This window comes from Protopterus annectens, chromosome 1.part1, assembly GCF_019279795.1.
Source record: "Protopterus annectens isolate FY-2018-M chromosome 1.part1, PAN1.0, whole genome shotgun sequence".
Classification (NCBI taxonomy): domain Eukaryota; kingdom Metazoa; phylum Chordata; order Ceratodontiformes; family Protopteridae; genus Protopterus; species Protopterus annectens.
This window is the reverse complement of record NC_056726.1, coordinates 1,844,536,681-1,844,555,187: the sequence shown is the minus strand read 5'-3', so window position 1 is coordinate 1,844,555,187 and position 18,507 is coordinate 1,844,536,681. Positions and strand designations below refer to the sequence as shown.

General features: G+C 42.3%; 1 protein-coding gene across 3 annotated transcripts in view; it reads right to left on the bottom strand.

Moving 5' to 3' along the window:
* The window catches only part of MOCS1 (molybdenum cofactor synthesis 1), a 1,733,254-nt gene that overhangs the window by 634,447 nt on the left and 1,080,300 nt on the right, over positions 1–18,507 (bottom strand). For all 3 annotated transcript variants that reach the window (XM_044084832.1, XM_044084835.1, XM_044084843.1), the window contains exon 6: positions 14,858–14,969. In XM_044084832.1, the coding sequence (XP_043940767.1) occupies positions 14,858–14,969 (112 nt within the window). The remainder of the gene's footprint in view (positions 1–14,857; positions 14,970–18,507) is intronic.

Below are 18,507 nucleotides of genomic sequence, written 5' to 3'. Positions count from 1 at the left end.
ATCAGAGGGGTAGGGTTTTTGGCAGTAGTAGCCTTAATGCCTTTGGGTCCCTGAGAAATGGTCTCTGGATCCGCAGTAGGATTCTTAAAGAGGAACTTGTGCGAGTCAGGTACTCAGTAATACCTGTCAGGTTTCCTGGGAGCCGGAGGTAAAGTGTCTGGGGCCAGGCTAGATTCCATGAAGGCATCATCTACAATGTCCAGTACAGAAGGGATAGATAAAGGCCTGGGGTGAGGTAGGAGTAAGAATTCCCTAAGCCTCTTTTTTAGAGTCAGAGTAATCCTGGCTTTCCCAGCAGAAATGCTCCCTAAAGGTATGCAAAGTTTCACCAAAAGAGAAATCTTCTGGAGGGGAAGCAGAAGGAATGGAGTCCTCTGCATCAGAATCTTCAAAAGTAGATAAGGGCAAATCCTGGTCATCAGAAGAAACAGAAATTTCAGAATCCTGATCTGAGGAATTAGAAGGAAAATCAGTTCTAGGTCTCAGAGGGAGAAGGGTGGCTACCCCTGATTAGAGTAATAAGATCTTCAGTCATTCTTATCATTTGTTTTTTAGGCATAGGGGCCTGACCATGCGGTCTGGGTGTCAGTTTTCTAGGCGTGGATCGAGTTTTAGGCCTTGAAGAAAAAGATGGCATCGGTTTGATATGCAAGTCAGTAGGCCCGAATACACCCTCAGAAGCTGGTGCATGCACAGTGGCTCCGGACCCAACCAAGGTAGAGACATCCGCAGGTTCCATAGTCGAAGAAGCATCTCACGTCATACCGGACTCCGAATGGATCTCATTACAGGCCTGCGAATTTGAAGTAGCGGGCATCAGGGGCTGTGAAAGCGTCTCACGGAGTACTGATGAACTGGCGACTAGCTTAACGGAAGCGTCGTCGACAGCTTTGGACCTATGCAGTCTGTCTCTTTTTCTTTACGTTTTTTCGGAATGTCGGTAGTCGGATGGCTTACTGAAGCCATTTCTGAACAGTTGAACAGAGTACCAAAATAGTTAGATGCGAAAATGAACTGACGACAAATAGTTTGAGGATTGAATAAGGCACAAAACCGACAGCGAGGGACGTCATGGTCTGGGCCTACGCAAGGAATGCAGTACGAATTAAAATTTTTATGAGGTATTTGCTTTCCACAAGAAATGCAATTGTTAACTTTTACTGACATAAGTTTAGAGCAAGAAAAAGGATCCCCAATGGGGTACTTAGCTTTTTCGAAGACTTCGGATCTGAAACTCGAAAACGAAAATTTCAGGAGTCGGACAACCAGCACTTGCGAACTGCTTCTGCTTCGGCCACCGCACGGCAAGAAAGACTGATGTAATGGCATCGGCTGCATGCTTTATACCCCTGACTACCTGATGTCATGGAAGATGAGACAGCAAACTATGCAGGACCCAAGACTTTGATAATCAGGCCGACTGAGGGATACCTGCAAGCAGATAACCCCAAATGTAATGACTGCAACAGTGAAACATGAAGAATATCTCTCTACTCTGATCAGGAAAAGAACCTAGTGACTTACGGAACCAAGTTTTTTTAGCCTCTCTTTGATTCCTAGAATAGGTTCATTGAGGGGTGGAAAACTTAAACCCCAGGCCAGACAAGGTCTTTCATTCTTGCTCGCTGCGGGTAAGGGTGTCCTTAACAGATGGTCTGAACAGTGAGGGACCATCGAAGAGGGCATTGATAAAAGATGCCTTAAAGGGCTCTGTGAAGTCACACAGCTTGATCTAAGCATGGTGATGCATCGCTATGCTGGTGCTGGCTGCTCTAGAAGAACCCTCCAGTGAATCGGAAGCAAGTCTCATGGAGAAATTTGCTACAGAAGTAAGAGTGGTCAGCTTAGGAGAAATTTTGTCAAACTCCTCCTTGGGCATACAACTCTGCAAGAGAGTCAGCGAGTTCCTTAACCAAGTCTCTCAGAAGGCGAATAAAATGCGCCAGAGAATTGAGTGCCCTCAGCATAAAAGCAGCTAAGGCATAAGCATGCTTCCCGAACCTGTCCATCTCTCTGGACTCCCTGTTCAGCGGATGGACAGTCAAGCTCTCTCTGGACTCCCTGTTCAGTGGATGGACAGTCAAGCTCTGCTGGGTGAGTTCTTTCTTAGTAGCAGCTGCCACTACCATAGCATCAACTGGAATGCCTTTACTCCAGAAAGCATGGTCCTCTGAGGGGGGGGGGGGGGGGTGAAAGGATTTTATCCGGTCGTTTAGGTACTGGTTCTATGGTGTCCGGCTCTTTCCAGGCCCGATGGGCTACAAGGTCTACAAGACCATCTGCCAGGGGGACTACCCAAGATGTAGATGATCCCATCCTGCAGGCCTCTGGAAATACAAATTTCTCAGAACAGGGTTTTTTGGAAGACCAGACACCTTTTAACTTCAAAATCTCTAAGATGTCTGAAAAAGAGACATCATCAGATGGTGATTTGGGAAACCCCTCTACCTCACTGTAATCTATATCCTCAGTGAGGGACTCCATAAGGGAGTCCACGTGCCTCCTTTTGCACATCCTCTTCTGCAGAATCTCCTCGGTGGGATATTCAGGAGAAGTCAAAAGAAGAGGGGGTCACCTATGGTGGAACAGACCGGAAGTCCTTTGAGACAGGCTTACCCTGGGCAGAAATGGTAGCTCCAAGACCCCGATCCAGAGTGGGCACATGGGGTGTAGCAGCAGCCAAACGGTCTGGCACTCTGCTAACAGAGAAATCCTTTTCTAAGACCTGGAAGGCTGAAGGTCCCAGGGAGACCCCCCCCTGTAAGCAGAAGTTACCAAGAAAGATGGAGGAAGATTGCCAGAACCCCGACCCCCCCCCCCCCAGACAGAACTGGACTCTAGCTGTCCAGGGTCTATGCTCCAGGGTGAAGGGACTGATCCAAGAACAATGAAGCCGATACTCAACCCTCATGTCCGGCTGTGACATGCCAGATCTGGGACATGCTCTGATCCAAAGACCTTGGAGCAGATGCAGTCAAGGTAATGGTCGGAGTCGAGGAAGCAAAAAGATGAAAAGGGGAGTAGAAGGAACAGGCTCAGATCCACAAGGGGACAGAGCAGGAAGAACTCCCATCTGTATCTGGCCTCGATGATAGATCTGACCATTTTGTCCATGTCAAGATAAAGGCTCTGAAAGGATCTGTAGGAAGCCACTGAAGATAGATGAGTATGCCTGAGGATCTGTAGGACCTTGAATGGCATGATCATGGAAACTGAAGTGACGGATCTCCCTGGAGACATACAGGAAGACTGCAGATCTGGGGAACTACGGATCTGAAGCAGACTGCTCGGATCTAGAGACTTGATAGAAGTCGAAGGCTCACTCAGATCCATTAAGTCAATCATATCTGATGGAGCCAACATAGGCCTTGGCACTGATGTCGTCAGATCTGAAATCTTCAGAGCCTTGGCAAGCAGCTCAGAAGATGCCCTAGGCTCCTTAAGGCAGTTTTTCTTTGCCTCAGAGCTGAGCGAATGCTTGGAGGAGGGCTGAGCCTATGCAAAAGTAGTAGTAGCAGCAGGCATAAGACCCTTAAGGATCAATTTGTTTTTCCTTTCTTGTATGACTCTACAGTTGAATCCCTCACAAATGCTGCAAGGGGTGTCCAAATGAGCTGGTTCTAAACAATATACACACCAGTCATGTGCATCCAAGTTCAGAATCTTTCTCTTGTATTTGAAGCACCTTTTAAAACCTGTAGGTTTCTCCATAGCAACAAGAAAAAAAAAGTATCCACTATTAATGATTTACCACAAACTACTAACCATAACTATTAACTATATTAAGTATTACAAACCACAAAGGAGAATGCTTTCCTGGTCACAATAAAGGACGTCTTCAGAAATTCAGTCAAATGCAGCCAAGAATAAACCAAAAAACAGTTTATTACATGAAACGATCCACCAAATAGTAAATGCGATACTCATATATACAACTGGAACCATAGATTAAACGCTTTCGTCTCCGTTCGGAAACTTCATCAGAATCCATGGATTAAACAATACTAGCACCTTTTATACTAACCAAATCCATTTAGCTGGCATCTAATTAAATGATTAATTAATTAATTCCATTTTTCTTAAAGTACAACCTTACCATAAGTACTAAAAACATTTGAAAACATTTAAAACTTGTATGAATGAATAATCAGTAGGTAAGAATAAACACAGTAGATAGGAATAAAAAACAGTAGATAAGAATAAAGACATAAGAGTATAAAAATGTAATAAATATAGTATATAATAAATGTAGTAAATGTATATATGTATGTGTATATGTAAACAAGCCACTACAGTAAAATGATGTATAATACATAAAAACATAAGAAATATAATGTATATAAAAAAATGTATATTTGTATATATATATTGTATTGTTATAAAAAAAATTTATAAAAATATATTTAAACAAATAATGGATGAAAAACTAAGGATTGTATATATATATATATATATATATATATATATATATATATATATATATATATATAAGGAATCAATTCCAATAACAATCAAAGTTGAAAGGCTTATGTATAAGTGAAATCAAATGCATTAAAAATGAAATATTACAAAGAATACATGTGTTACTAAATGTATCTTGTGAAATGTAAAATGTAAACAACCCTAGGAATAATTCCTTAATAGTTTAATAATAATAATAATAATAACGATTACTTGTGTTTCTTGGGGTCAGCTGCAAGCATTTTCAATGCTGGGGTGATGGAGATATGGTCATTTAGGCCTTTACCACAACAAGAGTCCAATCTAAGTTGCCACATCATTTCTTTTAACTCCAGTTGGGTCTCCCAACCACCACCCCTCTCAAGGCATTTTACTTCCTCAATTACCCAGAATTTAAAATCTGTATTCTTACAGACCAAAACATGTGGTAGATGCGCGCAGTGTGCATTTATAGCAGGACAAAAGGAGATTAGAATACCCAGTCTTAGAACAACCCTGGTTGCTAAAACCTACAGTAGTTGCTACACAAAAGGGGTGGTATACCTTGTTTTCTGTAAGGTCTGCTGGAGCTATTATGTTGGGAAAACAGAACGACACCTATGATCCAGAATTTATGAACATGTGAGGGACATCAATAAACAAAATGAAAATAATGCTATGTACAGACATGTTTTGGTCTGTAAGAATGCAGATTTTAAATTCTGGGTAATAGAGGAAGTAAAATGCCTTGAGAGGGGTGGTGATTGGGAGACCCAACTGGAGTTAAAAGAAATGATGTGGCAACTTAGATTGGACTCTTGTTGTGGTAAAGGCCTAAATGATCATATCCATCACCCCAGCATTGAAAATGCTGCAGCTGACCCCAAGAAAAAAAAAGTAATGATTATTATTATTATTATTATTATTATATAAAAAATTTAAGGATTTATTCCTAGGTTGTTTACATTTTACATTTTTTACAATATATTTAGTAACACATGTTTTCTTTATAATATTTCATTTTTTTTTTCATACATAAGCCTTTCAACTTTGATTATTCTCATTGATTCATGTTATATATATATATATATATATATATATATATATATATATAGATGCCAGCTAAATGGATTTGGTTAGTATAAAAGGTGCTAGTATTGTTTATTCCATGGATTCTGATGAAGTCTCAGAACGGAGACGAAAGCGCTTAATCTATGGTTCCAGTTGTATATATGAGTATCGCTTTTACTATTTGGTGGATCGTTTTATGTAATAAACTGTTTTTTGGTTTATTCTTGGCTGCATTTGACTGAATTTCTGAAGACGTCCTTTATTGTGACCAGGAAAACATTCTCCTTTGTGGTTTGTGAGGCAGTGTTTGGTTACAAGTTATTCTATATTAAGTATTAACTAAAGCCTACAAATGCAGAAATAGACTATAAATTATCAGCTATTAACTATGAACTACTAACTATGGTACAAACAGAGAAGAAGAGAAAAAAGGGCAGAAGCCCAGGAGGAGGAGGAAAAGGCTAGTAAAAAAGCCTAACGCACCTCGAAAACTAAAGGGAAAAGGGGAGAAGGCAATGAACACTAACTATATAAACAAACTAAAGTCAACAACAGAAAAATGGGTGAAAAGCTATCAAAAATGCTAAGACTTAGCTAAGTATTGGAAAACCACGTCTGTGCACACCGCCTGGTGGCAAATGAGATCTGAGGAGGTTGGGCCAGGAGCAGAGTCTTATGGGTAGGGAGGAGTTTGAGCCTGGAAGCTAAAGTCTAGGGGAGGTGGCCAAGTGGGATCTGAGGATCGGATCCAGAACCCATCAGTGAAGCAGAAAAAGAAGGACAATATCAGATCCAAAGAACTGTGGCTGCAAAAGTTTGCTGATGACTGCAAACTGGGAGCGATCACTGAAACCCGTAGCGATGTCAACATCTTGCAAGAAGGTCTTACGCAGACTAATGACTGGTGCCAAAGTCATTGGTCTTAAACTTAATGCAAAAACATGCATTATCATTCCCTTTGGCAAGGGTGATGTTCCTACAAACTACCACATCAATAGCAATATGTTAAGTATACAGTCAGTGCTGAGAGATTTGGGCACACAAGTTGACAGCAACCTTAACTTCCATCACTATGTCTCCACAGTGGTAAGAAGGGCATTTTATATTGCTCGTTTCATAAGGGTATTGCCTCCAGAAGAAAAAGAGGTTATAACCCCCCTGCACTCTTCCCTAATCAGGCCAATAATAGAGTACAATGCTCCCTTTGGTATGTTCCTTTCCGAACACCTGCAGCACCCGAAGAGACCACAAAGGTTTCTTACAAAGAAAATTTAGGATCTTATGCAGACAAACTGAAATCATTGTCACTTTACTTTGTGTCATGCAGGCTGCTCAGAGGTGACCTGTGCCTTGCATATACAGCAATCTCTGACCCAGGTTAATGAAAATGCTGAACACAGGTCACTTGCTCAAAGGACCTTTACCTGACATATGACATCAACAGAACTTTTTGGACAGACAGATTGTCTCACAGAGGTAGCCCCACCTTTGGAACAAGCTTTTTATTCATGTTAAACAAAGCTCCATTTAAATGTAATTTTGATGACTGTATGGGTAACTGGAAATTCACCCCAGGAGTTCCACCTTTGTCCCTCTCGGACAGGAGCAATATGTGATGATTCTAAGTGTCTGCTTGAACCAGACACCCTTGGGAACACATTTTGAACTTTGCTAGGTTTGGAAGGGCCCTAGGGCCATTAACCCAGTAACCTCCTATGAACCTTGCCTGGAGGTCTGGACTCAGTCTGGCAAAAAGGCAGCAAAATATTGTGATCCCTCAGTCTTATCCTGGATTGAAGACATCACATGGGAGTTGGCTCAAGAACAGCTAATCAAGGATACGTTCCACTCAGCTTAGATCTTGTAAAGGAAATCTGCCTTGCTAACATCACAGCAGCAGAGTTTTAGTCCTTCCGTTCTGTTAATTTGGCATTCCTAATATCCAGAGCAACAAACAAAAAACAACTCTGGGCCCACCCTGCTTCTTCCAAACATATATTTTCAGTCATTTTTGACAGGCCAGTTCATAGAGAAACTTTTGATCTACTAGGTCTTTTCTAAAAAGGAGTTACGCTGAAGGGGGGTGGGTGGGTTGTCAGGACAAATGAAGGTCTCTAAGTTAATGAAGAAAGGTGACTGATGTTCTTCTTTCTCATAAATAATGGTTCCCATGTTTTTAAGACTATTCACATTTGCCTAGGTTGAAAGAAGTTCCCCAACCCCAACCAGCTGTAGGAGCAAGGCATGCACTATCTCACGCAGGTTCAGCATATAAGAGCACGTTGGAAATCTGGTGACAGAAATCTGGTGCCCTGCAGTATGCCTGCCAAGGACAGAACATAAAAAGTACAGTTGTGTACACATACCATAAATGTAGATGTTCGAGTGTATTCACGGTTGCAGTCATCACACTTGTGTTATCTGCCTATATAAAAACAGGCAGCCAACACTATTACATCAGTTTTTCTTGCCCCAAATGTCAGCAGCCCTCCCAAATAGGGAGCTAAGTTATGGTGGGAAAACACCACTAGTAAAACATAAATACCAATAGCCCTGTAAGGGGTGAGGAATAGAAAGAAGAGACAGAGAGAGAGAGAGAGAGAGAGACAAGGGGGCTGGAGGGTGGGAAACCAGGATTGCAACAGTGAATACACTCGGACACCTACATTTATGGTAAGTGTACACAACTGTACTATGTTCTTCATGTTTCACTGTTGCAGTCATCACACTTGAGTTGATTCCCAAAGCTGAAGAATGGGTGGAGGCAGTCAAGAAGAGTTGGGGCTCGCTAGTATGCCCTGCAGAACCGCTGTTGCATAACCTGCCCTGGATTTGGAAAAGATAGGCAAGTGGTAATGCTTGGTGAAGGTGTGAACAGAACTCCAGGTAGCAGCTTCCAGAATGTTCCTGGTAGGGACTCCCCTGAGGAATGCTGTAGAGGTAGAAGTTGCCCTCGTGGAATGCGTTCTGACCCCCTGAGGGGTTGGTTTCCCATGGTGTTTGTAGCAGAAATGGATACAGCGTGCTATCCATTTGGAAATTGTTTGCTTTGAAATGGCCCTGCCCTCTGCCCCTGGAGCAAAACTGACTAGTAACTGCTCAGATTTCCTGAAGGGTTTAGTCCTATCAAGGTAGAATCTGAGCTGTCTGTGCACGTCTAAGGAGTGCAGGATCCTTGCCCCTTTATTTTGAGGATTAGGGAAGAGGGTTGGCAAATGGATAGATTGGTTGAGAGCCACACTGGACACCACTTTAGGCATAAAAGAAGGGTTAGTCCTGAGAGAGACCCTGTCAGCATGAAAAATAATGAAGGGTTCCACAGCCATAAGTGCTTATAGCTCAGACACTCTTCTAGCTGAAGTGATAGCCAGAAGCAAGACTGTTTTCCAAGAGAGGAACTTTAACTCTGCTGATGCTGCAGTCTCAAAGGGGGGTAGCGTGCACTTTTCCAGTACAAAGTTAGGGTCCCAAGCAGGGGTGGGGGCTCTCCTTGGTGACCTTAAGTTGTTTGCCCCTCTCAGGAACTGTTTAATGAGAGGGTGAGAGAAGAGAGGTGGCTCAGTGTTGTAATGAGCCGAGATGGCAGGGGCATGGATCTTAATGGAAGAGAAGGATAGACCTCTGTGGAGTAGATATGCTAGGAAATCCAGGATTAGAAGTAAGGAGGGCACTGTTGTGTCCTCTCCTTTAGACTGAATCCAGGAACAATACATTTACCACTTATCAGCATAGGATTTTCCTTGTCCTGGGTATTCTGGCTTCAAAGAATGATGTCCAGCACCTGCTTGCTTAGGGTGGTCACTGGAGGAGAATTCAAGGAATAAGCCTGGCTGCAAGATTCAGGGTTTGCGGATGCAAGATCTGTCCCTCCTGTTGAGTGAGGAGGGTTGGGATCTGGAGTAGGTGCCAGGGTGGCACCGGTGACAGGCTGCGCAGCAGTGGGTACCAGTGCTGGCATGGCCAGTCCGGGGCAATCAGGAATGCCCTTGGTCTGTCCTGTCTTATCTTGAGTAATATTCTTGTGAGAAGAAGCAGAGGGGGAAATGCAGAGATTGAGAGGTTTACCCACTGGAAGGATAGGTTATCCACTTTCCAGGCCCTGCTGTGAGGTGTCCTGGTGGAGAATTTGGTGAGTTGGTGAATGTAGGGGAAGGCAAAAAGGTCCACTTCCGGGGTCCCCCATTTCTGGGTTAGAAGGCTGAAAGTGCTGGGGTCTAAATGCCACTTGTGTGGGTCTAGGAGATTTCTGCTTAAGTCGTCTGCCAGAGAGTTTTGTTTGCCTGTCAGGAAACGAGCTTGCAGATGAATATGCATGTCCAAGGCAGTGTTCCACAGGGCCATGGCTAGCCTGCAGAGTGGGTAAGAGCGGGTTCCCCCCTGCTTGTTGATGTATCACATAACTGTGGTGTTGTCTGTTTTTATTAGCAAGGGTCCTGGTGAGAGTAGGGATCTGAAAGCTGTCAGAGCGTGCCTCTTTTTGGTTGATGTGCAGATGAAGTTGACTTGGGCTCCAGTGGCCCTGAATGCACTTGTCGTCTAAATGTGCCCCGCAGGCATAGTCTGACGCATCTGTGGTTAGGGTTTGAGTGGCATGGGAAGTCCCTTGTTGTGGTTGCATGCTGCTGCCCACTAAAGAAACTCTGTCCTTAGATAAGGTATGATAGGTATGACCGTTTCCAGGTCCTGAGTATGTTGGCACCAAAGACTTTTACCATTGAAGTTTCCTCGTATGCAGTCTGGCACATGGAATTAGTAGAATGCAAGAGGCCATGAACCCTATGCAGGATTTTCTTTGCGGTTAACTGGGTTCTGGTGGCCATTTCAGCAAAGTAGCCTGTTAGATAGGCTTGTTTTTCTGGAGTAAGAAATGCCATCTGGGATGCTGTGTCCAAGCTTGATCGCAGGAATACAATCTTTTGACTGGGGACTAGTTTTGATTTCTTTTCGTTGATAGTGTACCCCAGGGAGGTTAGAAGGTTCTTTACAAATGTCAAGTGCTGTAACAGCTTTTCCTGTCTACCTGAATCAGGCAATCGTCCAAGTAAGGGTAAATTTGAATCTTTCTCTGTCTGCAATAGGCAATGGCTGGAGCCAGGCATTTTGTGAAGACTCTGTTAGCAGTGGATAAGCCAAAGGGAAGTGCAGAGAACTGATAATGCATAGATCCTGCCCTGACACGTAGGTATTTCCTGCACGAGTCCCTGATAAGGATGTGCAGATAGGCTTCTTTTAAGTCTAGGATGGCAAACCAGGCATCTTTGGACAGCTTAGGAAGAAGCTGCTGAAGGGTGAGCATTTTGAATGTTAGTACCACCAGGAAGGTGTTTAGAATGGAAAGATCTAGGATTGGGCACCAAGTGCCCACTTTTCTGGGTACCAGGAAAAGTCTGGAATAAAATGTTTGACCCATCTGTTCTGCAGGAACAGGATGAATTGCCTTTATGGAGAGCAGGGATTGAAGTTGGTTTTGTGCCTCTGCCCACTGGTTTGGAGGAAGGTCTGAGAACCCTTTTGGGGTTGGCAGTGAGTGGAAGTAAAATATGTACCCCAGTGATACAATGTTGAGGACCCATCGGTCTTTGGTGATGGAGGTCTTATTTTTTGCATGATGGGCAAGTTTTCCTCCTAGGGGCACGAGCAATTGGGCAGTGGTGAGGAGTGGAGTTGAGAAATCATTGTGTATTCCTTCCGTAAGTGGGTGGCTTAGCACTCCCTGTTTTAGACGTGGAGGTACTCCATTGTTTAGATCTCTGCATACCCTGAGACTGTAATCTCAGTGGTCTGTTTGCCCTGGGCCTAGTTTGAGATGGCCTTGAGGGAAAGGACCAATGTTTCGAGGGGCAATGCCTACTGAATCTTGAAGGCTGCACTTGCAAAAAATCTTTGACTGTCTGCATAGACTGAGTTTTTCTTCCATCTTTTTTAGAACCTCTTCTGCTTTGGTGCCAAACAGATTGTCCTTGTTCAAAGGAGCGTCTAGTAATTTTGATTTGACATGGTCTGGCAAGGTCTGCTCCTTAAGCCAAGCATGCCTTCTCAGTACAGAACCAGTGACTGCTGCCCTGCAAGATGCTTCTAGAGAATCAAAGCCACATTGCAAGGTATGCCTGCTGACTTGGCTTTCAAAATGCATAAGCTCCTAGAATTCTTTATGTTCTGCACACTCTGTAAAGGTAGATCATTTTTGCTTAATAAGTTCCATAATATGTTGCTGGTATTTAGCATGTGAAACTGGCAATTCAATGCCCTAATGGTGAGAGTTGCAGAGGTGTATACTTTTTTACCCAATCTGTCTAAACCTTAACCTTGAGAATCCCTGTCCGAAGGGGTGGGATTCTTAGATGTAGTTGCTTTTATACCTTTAGGTCCCTGGGAAATGACCTCTGGGTCAGCAGTACGATTTTTGAAAAGAAATTTGTGAGAGTCAGGGACTCTGTAGTACCCGTCTGGTTTCCTTGGAGCAGGGTGTAAAGTATCAGAAGTTAGACTGGATTCCATAAAGACATCATCCACAACATCCAGAACAGGAGGGATAGCTAAAGGTCTATGTTGTGGCAAATCTGAGTCTCTTTTTGGACTGAGGATAATCCTGGCATTCCCAGTGGAAATTCTCTCTTAAGGTATGTAGGGTTTCCCCAAAAGAAAAATCCTCTGGAGGGGAACCAGAGGGAATGGAGTCTTTTGCATCTGAATCCTCATAAGCAGATAAAGGCATGTCTTCATATTCAGAAACCTCAGATTTGTCAGACTCTTGGTCTGTTAAAGCTGCTGGGGACAGGTCTCTTTCTTTTAGCAGGGGAAGGCTGGCTTCCCCTAATCAACATAATCAGGTCTTCTGCCATTTTAAGTATTTGATGTTGTCCTAAGATAGAACCCTATGGGACTCCTATAGTTATGGGCAGCTGAGGAGACAGAGAAATTTTCCCATTTCACAGCTTGGTACCTGTCAGTTAAGTAGCTCTGGAAACAGGTAAGAGTGATATATACTACAGCACACTCCTTATGATGAGGACAGGGGAATTGCATCCTCTGGGTCTCATGTTGTCTGCAGTCGGTTATTTAACAAACAGAGTTCTGTCCAGGAGGTTTAAACCATTTTGACTTGTACTCGAGTCTTGGGTTTTGTGATGATACTGTGGCAGATACTTGGAAACATAGAACAGACACACCTGTCCTCTTATGAGAAACCTTCAAATGTCAGTATCCTTCAGGTAGAAAAATAGGCCAACAGTTGCTCCCTTTAGAATATGCTGGTGTAAGAGCGGTAGGGCCAAAGAAACAGAATTTATGCCAGTGCTTTAAGTCTTGTTCTTCCCTGAGGTAGTAAAGGTAATGCTGGTGTTAGTCTTGACTGGTAATTTGATGGCCACACGAACACTCTGCTCTGTTTCTAGTCATCACGCAAGGGAGCTTTACAATGATGTGTCAGGATCAAGTGCAAAACGGTGCAAGTGGGGTACATATGTAATCAATACATGTCATCAAAGTCATCAAAGCATGCATCAATACTGGGCACCAATGCCCCCCCCCCACACACACACACAAAAGCATGCAGGCTTTAAAAAAAAAGTACAGAACTGTGACTGGTGTAGAGGATTGAACCCAATCACTAACCTATAAAGCAGAGTCTAAAATGTTATAGCTAGCAAACATACATTCCCTTAACTACCTCTCTTTTTCTGTACACTTCACTCAGACCTACAACCTACCAACTAATCACTTGTCCATAGCCTGCATATAAATCCCACACATTCATCACCTTTCTTCACTATCTTAGGGACCCTCACTTGACATGCCTACTGACCTTCAAAGCAAAGCTTACAAGATACACTCCTCCCTACATATCTCTCTCTCTGCAAACCCAAGCAGAAGACTTACAGAAGCAGAGTCAGCAGTATATACAGTTGAATGTTTAAGAATTGTACCTCACAGTAAGACGTTGTCCTGTTCGATTCTCAGCTAAAGCGTCTTCTGTGTGGAGACATGCGTGAATGGGCGTACCTTCGTTGAAGGTTGTGCGTCAGAGCTGGCAACTCGGTACGTAAAAATCTACTGCCAATCATTAGCGGACCAGAGATCCACTGTGGCGACCCCTAACCGGGAAAAGCCGAAAGATACAACAACAACCAAATGAGCTTCATCTAAAGATCTATACTGATAACTATATAATATACAACTTTTCTTAGACCCCTAGACAGGTTGTTATTACTATATATATTTTGTTTAATTATATCTCTGAAAATGCTGTCAGCTTCAATAATTTCATTTCAGTGAGTTAAAGGCTTTTGTTTGGAGAATGCCTAAGACTACCTATGAAGAAAGCCTCTTGTTTGTCTTCACTTCAAGGAATTCATGTAGTCAAGAATCTTTCTAAAAGAATGTTTATTACAGAGAATCCACAGACAAATAGCTGACTGGTTAAGATATAATTTGCTTTTGTTAAATGGGTAAGCTTGCTGTACACAAGTGTGGGAGCACTGTCTGGGAAAGTGACTTGCTCAAGTCGTTTTAATTTTGAAGACGATACATTTCTCTTTAAAGTAGGTTACCATTAAATGGAGGTCACAGCACCATAATGATTGATATACAGGTCATAATCTTGAAAACAGACAATCAGTTTTCTTGTATCCTGGCTAAGGGTGTATTTGAAGTGCTTTCTTTGACAATCACTGGATCTCTGTCTAAGTGAGCAGAGAATATAGTACCAGTTTGCAGAGGTCAAAATCAGACATCCAAACAAAGTGCCCATTAAGCACACTTGTGATAGTTTAGCCGTTAGTAAGTCACACAAGTTCGGCATCCATAATGAAGGATAGCAATGACAAGTAATCCAAATGACTGTGTCTTGGTGTCCTTTTATAGTTTACATCAGTAAAAATGCTACAGAACAGGGTTCTGCACTGGGCTCCAAAGAAGTGGCAACACAAAAAAAGCCTGGGCTGAATTTCAATGTGTAAGTTCTAAACCAGCTGTAGTAATTCTCTAACTTCGTCCCAAGGATATGTACATAGCTGCTATACTCTGTTCTCACTGTAATCACTCTCCTTTGGCACGAGTAAAAATACATTTCCCTCATCATGTATTTCAAGGCATTAGAGATGTACACACCATAAATGCTGGAGGTATTAAGCAGCAACAGCATAGCCACAAGCTTTCATAATGTAAACTGGGAATGCGGTGGAAACTGGGACCACACAAATACAGTTAAGCCCAGAAAATGTACAACTATTCGCCATTTTCACCTCCTTTAAAGAAAAAAAACACAGCTACAAAACACATCATCTGGTAATCTTGATAAGAAACTGTTGAGTGCTACGATAAGCCAGTAACAAAATACAGTACATACCATTGAAAGGCATGTATTCAATAAATCTGACATCAAGAGGCATCTTCTCTGTAAGGGCCACAAAATCAACAACTTCATCTTCATTCAAACCCCTCATCACTACACAGTTCACCTGCAAGGGAGAAAGAATCAACAAAGACAACATGACTACATCTGGATACACTAGTAATTGACAGGTGTTGTGCAAGACAACTATATGCTATAAAACAGAACATTAGACTTTAGTTTACATACTCCTGAAAGAAAAAGTAATAATTACAATGCTGTGAAAACTCGATCACTACAGCCATGATAAACAGGTGAATAATTCCATCCATGGCCATCATTTAGTATGTGATGCTGAAGGGCTATGGTTTTATGATCTGCATCATTGGCCACCAATTTAACATGAAAGGGGTATGTCAGTTTCATATGGTTAGCTATGCATTTCGTCTAAAGAGTAGTATCAAACAGTAGGGTGGGAAATGGTTCAACATGTAATTTTTCTTTTCCATACTGTCAGAAGAAAAATTCAAATGAGTCACATTTGCCTCAGGTGATGAAAAATCTTCTTTATTAGCAGCTAAGCAGATTACACAACATGTTGGCCAAGATGATCTCCTCTGGTCAACTTGTTTACTGACATCAACTTTTATACTGCAAGCAAAACAACTTTTTGTTACATTTCTGACCATTGACAGTTGGCTATGAAAAACATATAGGATAAACATGTTTATCACAAATCACCTCAAACCAACAGTTAGTACAGAATGTTCAAGAAGTACAGAATGTTCAGTTCAACAATGGTAGCTCAAATTTTCCAGGACACACAGCCTGCTTCAGTAAATTAACTCTTACTCGGCCATGCGTCCTTATCCCAGGCTTCACTAAGCTATAACCAAATCTCTTTATTCTGAAAAGCAGAAAACCGATATTATTCAGGTTTATAAGCAATGTTGCATTTTGTTCACAGATGAGGCCCATCTTTGATAGGCATATCCCAACAAATAACATGTTCACTTTGCAAGAGGAGGAAAAAGACATAACAGTATGTTTTAAAACTTTTTCTCTTAACATTTCCCCCCTGAAAACACTTTTGTCTTTTTATTTCAGCAATATATGGTAAAAACTAAGTTTTTCTTTGCATACATTACTTCATTGGCAAGACAAATTTTTAAACTTCAAAAACATTTGCAAAAGTCAGACTTCAATGTATTCACTTTCACCAGTCTGTTGCAATTGCTGGTACATCATCTTCAAACAGCAGTATCAACCAGTCTTTGTAGAAGACCTCTGATACAGGGTATACAACAACAACCACATACCACCACGACAGCCACAGCGACTCCAACGGACACCAGGAAACTGCTGATGAGATGACTCCATTTTCCAAACCACGCTTGTAGAAAGTCTGTAAAGGGATTACTTACCCCAGAGTTCTCTGCCAATTCTTCAGATAACATTTCCAAACCTTTCAAAGCTCTAGTGATACTTCCGTCAGGTGCAGTGTTGTTTGGAATATATGTACAACAGAAAGTCCCAAACATCTTGCAAACTCCTCCTTCTTTGGCAAGGAGCATATCCAACACAATTTGATTCTGCCATGCCACCTGCGAAGTGGCCTCCAGTTGTTCAGCAATTCCTTTCAATGCATCTTTGGTATAGTTCACAAAACGCTGCTGGTTATAGTAAATGTAGTTGATCCAGTCCACATTCTTATTAGGTTGAATCCAGACAAAGATGGATGTAAACCCAGCTGCTATTTGGTTTATTGCTTTGTATTCATCAGGTACGCCTCTTGGTATGCCAAGGCTATCTATGTAGACACCGTTATCGAAAGATTGCTTCGGTGCCTCTCTTTTTCTCCTACTCAACCACTTCGGCTTTATTTCAGGTTCTCTCACGAAACTGCTTGCTGGAACTGGGAAAATGTAGAATGGCAGAATTAACTTTACAAGTGCACAAGTTCTATTCCAGGGAATCGTAAGCCTTGATCTGAGTTTGTTGTCTCCACATAACCACCATACGTCTGCTAAACTATGAGTTTGGTTCTCCAGAAATGGATTCTCATTGCCATTCACAGTAACATTGCAATAGTTCTGTCCCATATTGCCATAATTCTTCCCTGTGCCATCTCTGGAAATGCACATATACGAAAGTACAGTTTTGTACCTACCATAAATGTAGATGTTCGAAGATCCACATTGCTGCAGTCCTTACATATGGGTAGTCCGCTGTCCTCAGTCGGCCCGAATACCAAAGTATTAGGCTGACGTCGGTCATGGGCGCTCAGATCTGACATCATAGCGTCAGGGTATAAAAGCGCATGACCGACGTCATATCCTCTGTCTTTTCTTGCCCCAGATGTCAGAAGGCCCTAAAAAGAAAGGCCACAGCCCAAAAACAGGATGCCTCCCAAAAACATGCCCAACAACAACCATCACCCAAACCATATAACCATGCCAAACTACAGAGGGAAGGAGGGAGGTAAATTGGACTGCAGCAATGTGGATCTTCGAACATCTACATTTATGGTAGGTACAAAACTGTACTATGTTCTTCATCTCACATTGCTGCAGTCCTTACATATGGGTAGAATCCCAAAGCAGAGGTAAAGGGAGGATGGCAAAATCATAAAGCATTAGGGGCTGCTAAAATGCCCTGTAATATAGCAGTGGCAAATCCAGCCCTAGACTTAGAATAAAGAGGAAGGTGGTATTGCTTGGAAAAAATATGTACTGAACTCCAAGTGGCTGCTTCCAAAATATCTTTTGTAGCTACCCTTAGAAAGGCAGTAGAAGTGGCAGTAGCTCTAGTGGAATGAGGTCTGATTCCAGCCGGAATCTCCTTACCATGATGGGAATAACAGAAAGAAATACAAAACCCAATCCATTTAGAAATAGTTTGTTTTGAAACAGGTTTTCCCTGAGAACCCAAAGCAAAAGAAACAAACAACTGCTGAGACTGCCTGAACCCCTTGGTTCTGCTCAAATAATAACGTAACTGCCTGTGAATATCCAAAGTATGCAAAATCTTCTCCCTTTATTTTGAGGGTTTGCATAAAAGTAGGCAAATGAATAGTTTGGTTCAAGGCCACACTAGAAACCACTTTAGGCATAAAGGAAGGATTAGTACGCAAAGATACCCTATCCTTATGAAAAATCAGGAAAGGTTCCACTGCCATAAGGGCCTGTAATTCAGAAACCCTTCTTGCAGAGGTAATGGCCAACAAAAGCAGTCTTCCATGATAAATACTTTAACTCGGCAGTAGCTGCAGGCTCAAAAGGTTGTAGAGTAAGCTTTTCCAACACAAAATTGAGATTCCAAGCAGGAGTAGGAGCTCTACGTGGCGGTCTTATGTTCTTTGCCCCTCTAAGAAATTGCTTAAACAAAGGATGGGAAAATAAAGGAGGGTCACAATCATAGTGAGCAGAAATGGCTGCAGCATGAACCTTTATCGAGGAGAAAGACAAACCCTTGTCCAATAACTCAGTAAGATATTGAAGAGAAACACTTAAATCAGGCTTGGAAACATCAAAGTCCTTCGCTTTGCTCCAAAGAAAAAATCTCCTCCATTTATCAGCGTAAACTTTCCTTGTACTAGGCCTTCTGGCCTCCAAAATAACATTCAAAACTTGTTATGGAAGCTGAGACTCTCCAAGGTCTACAAC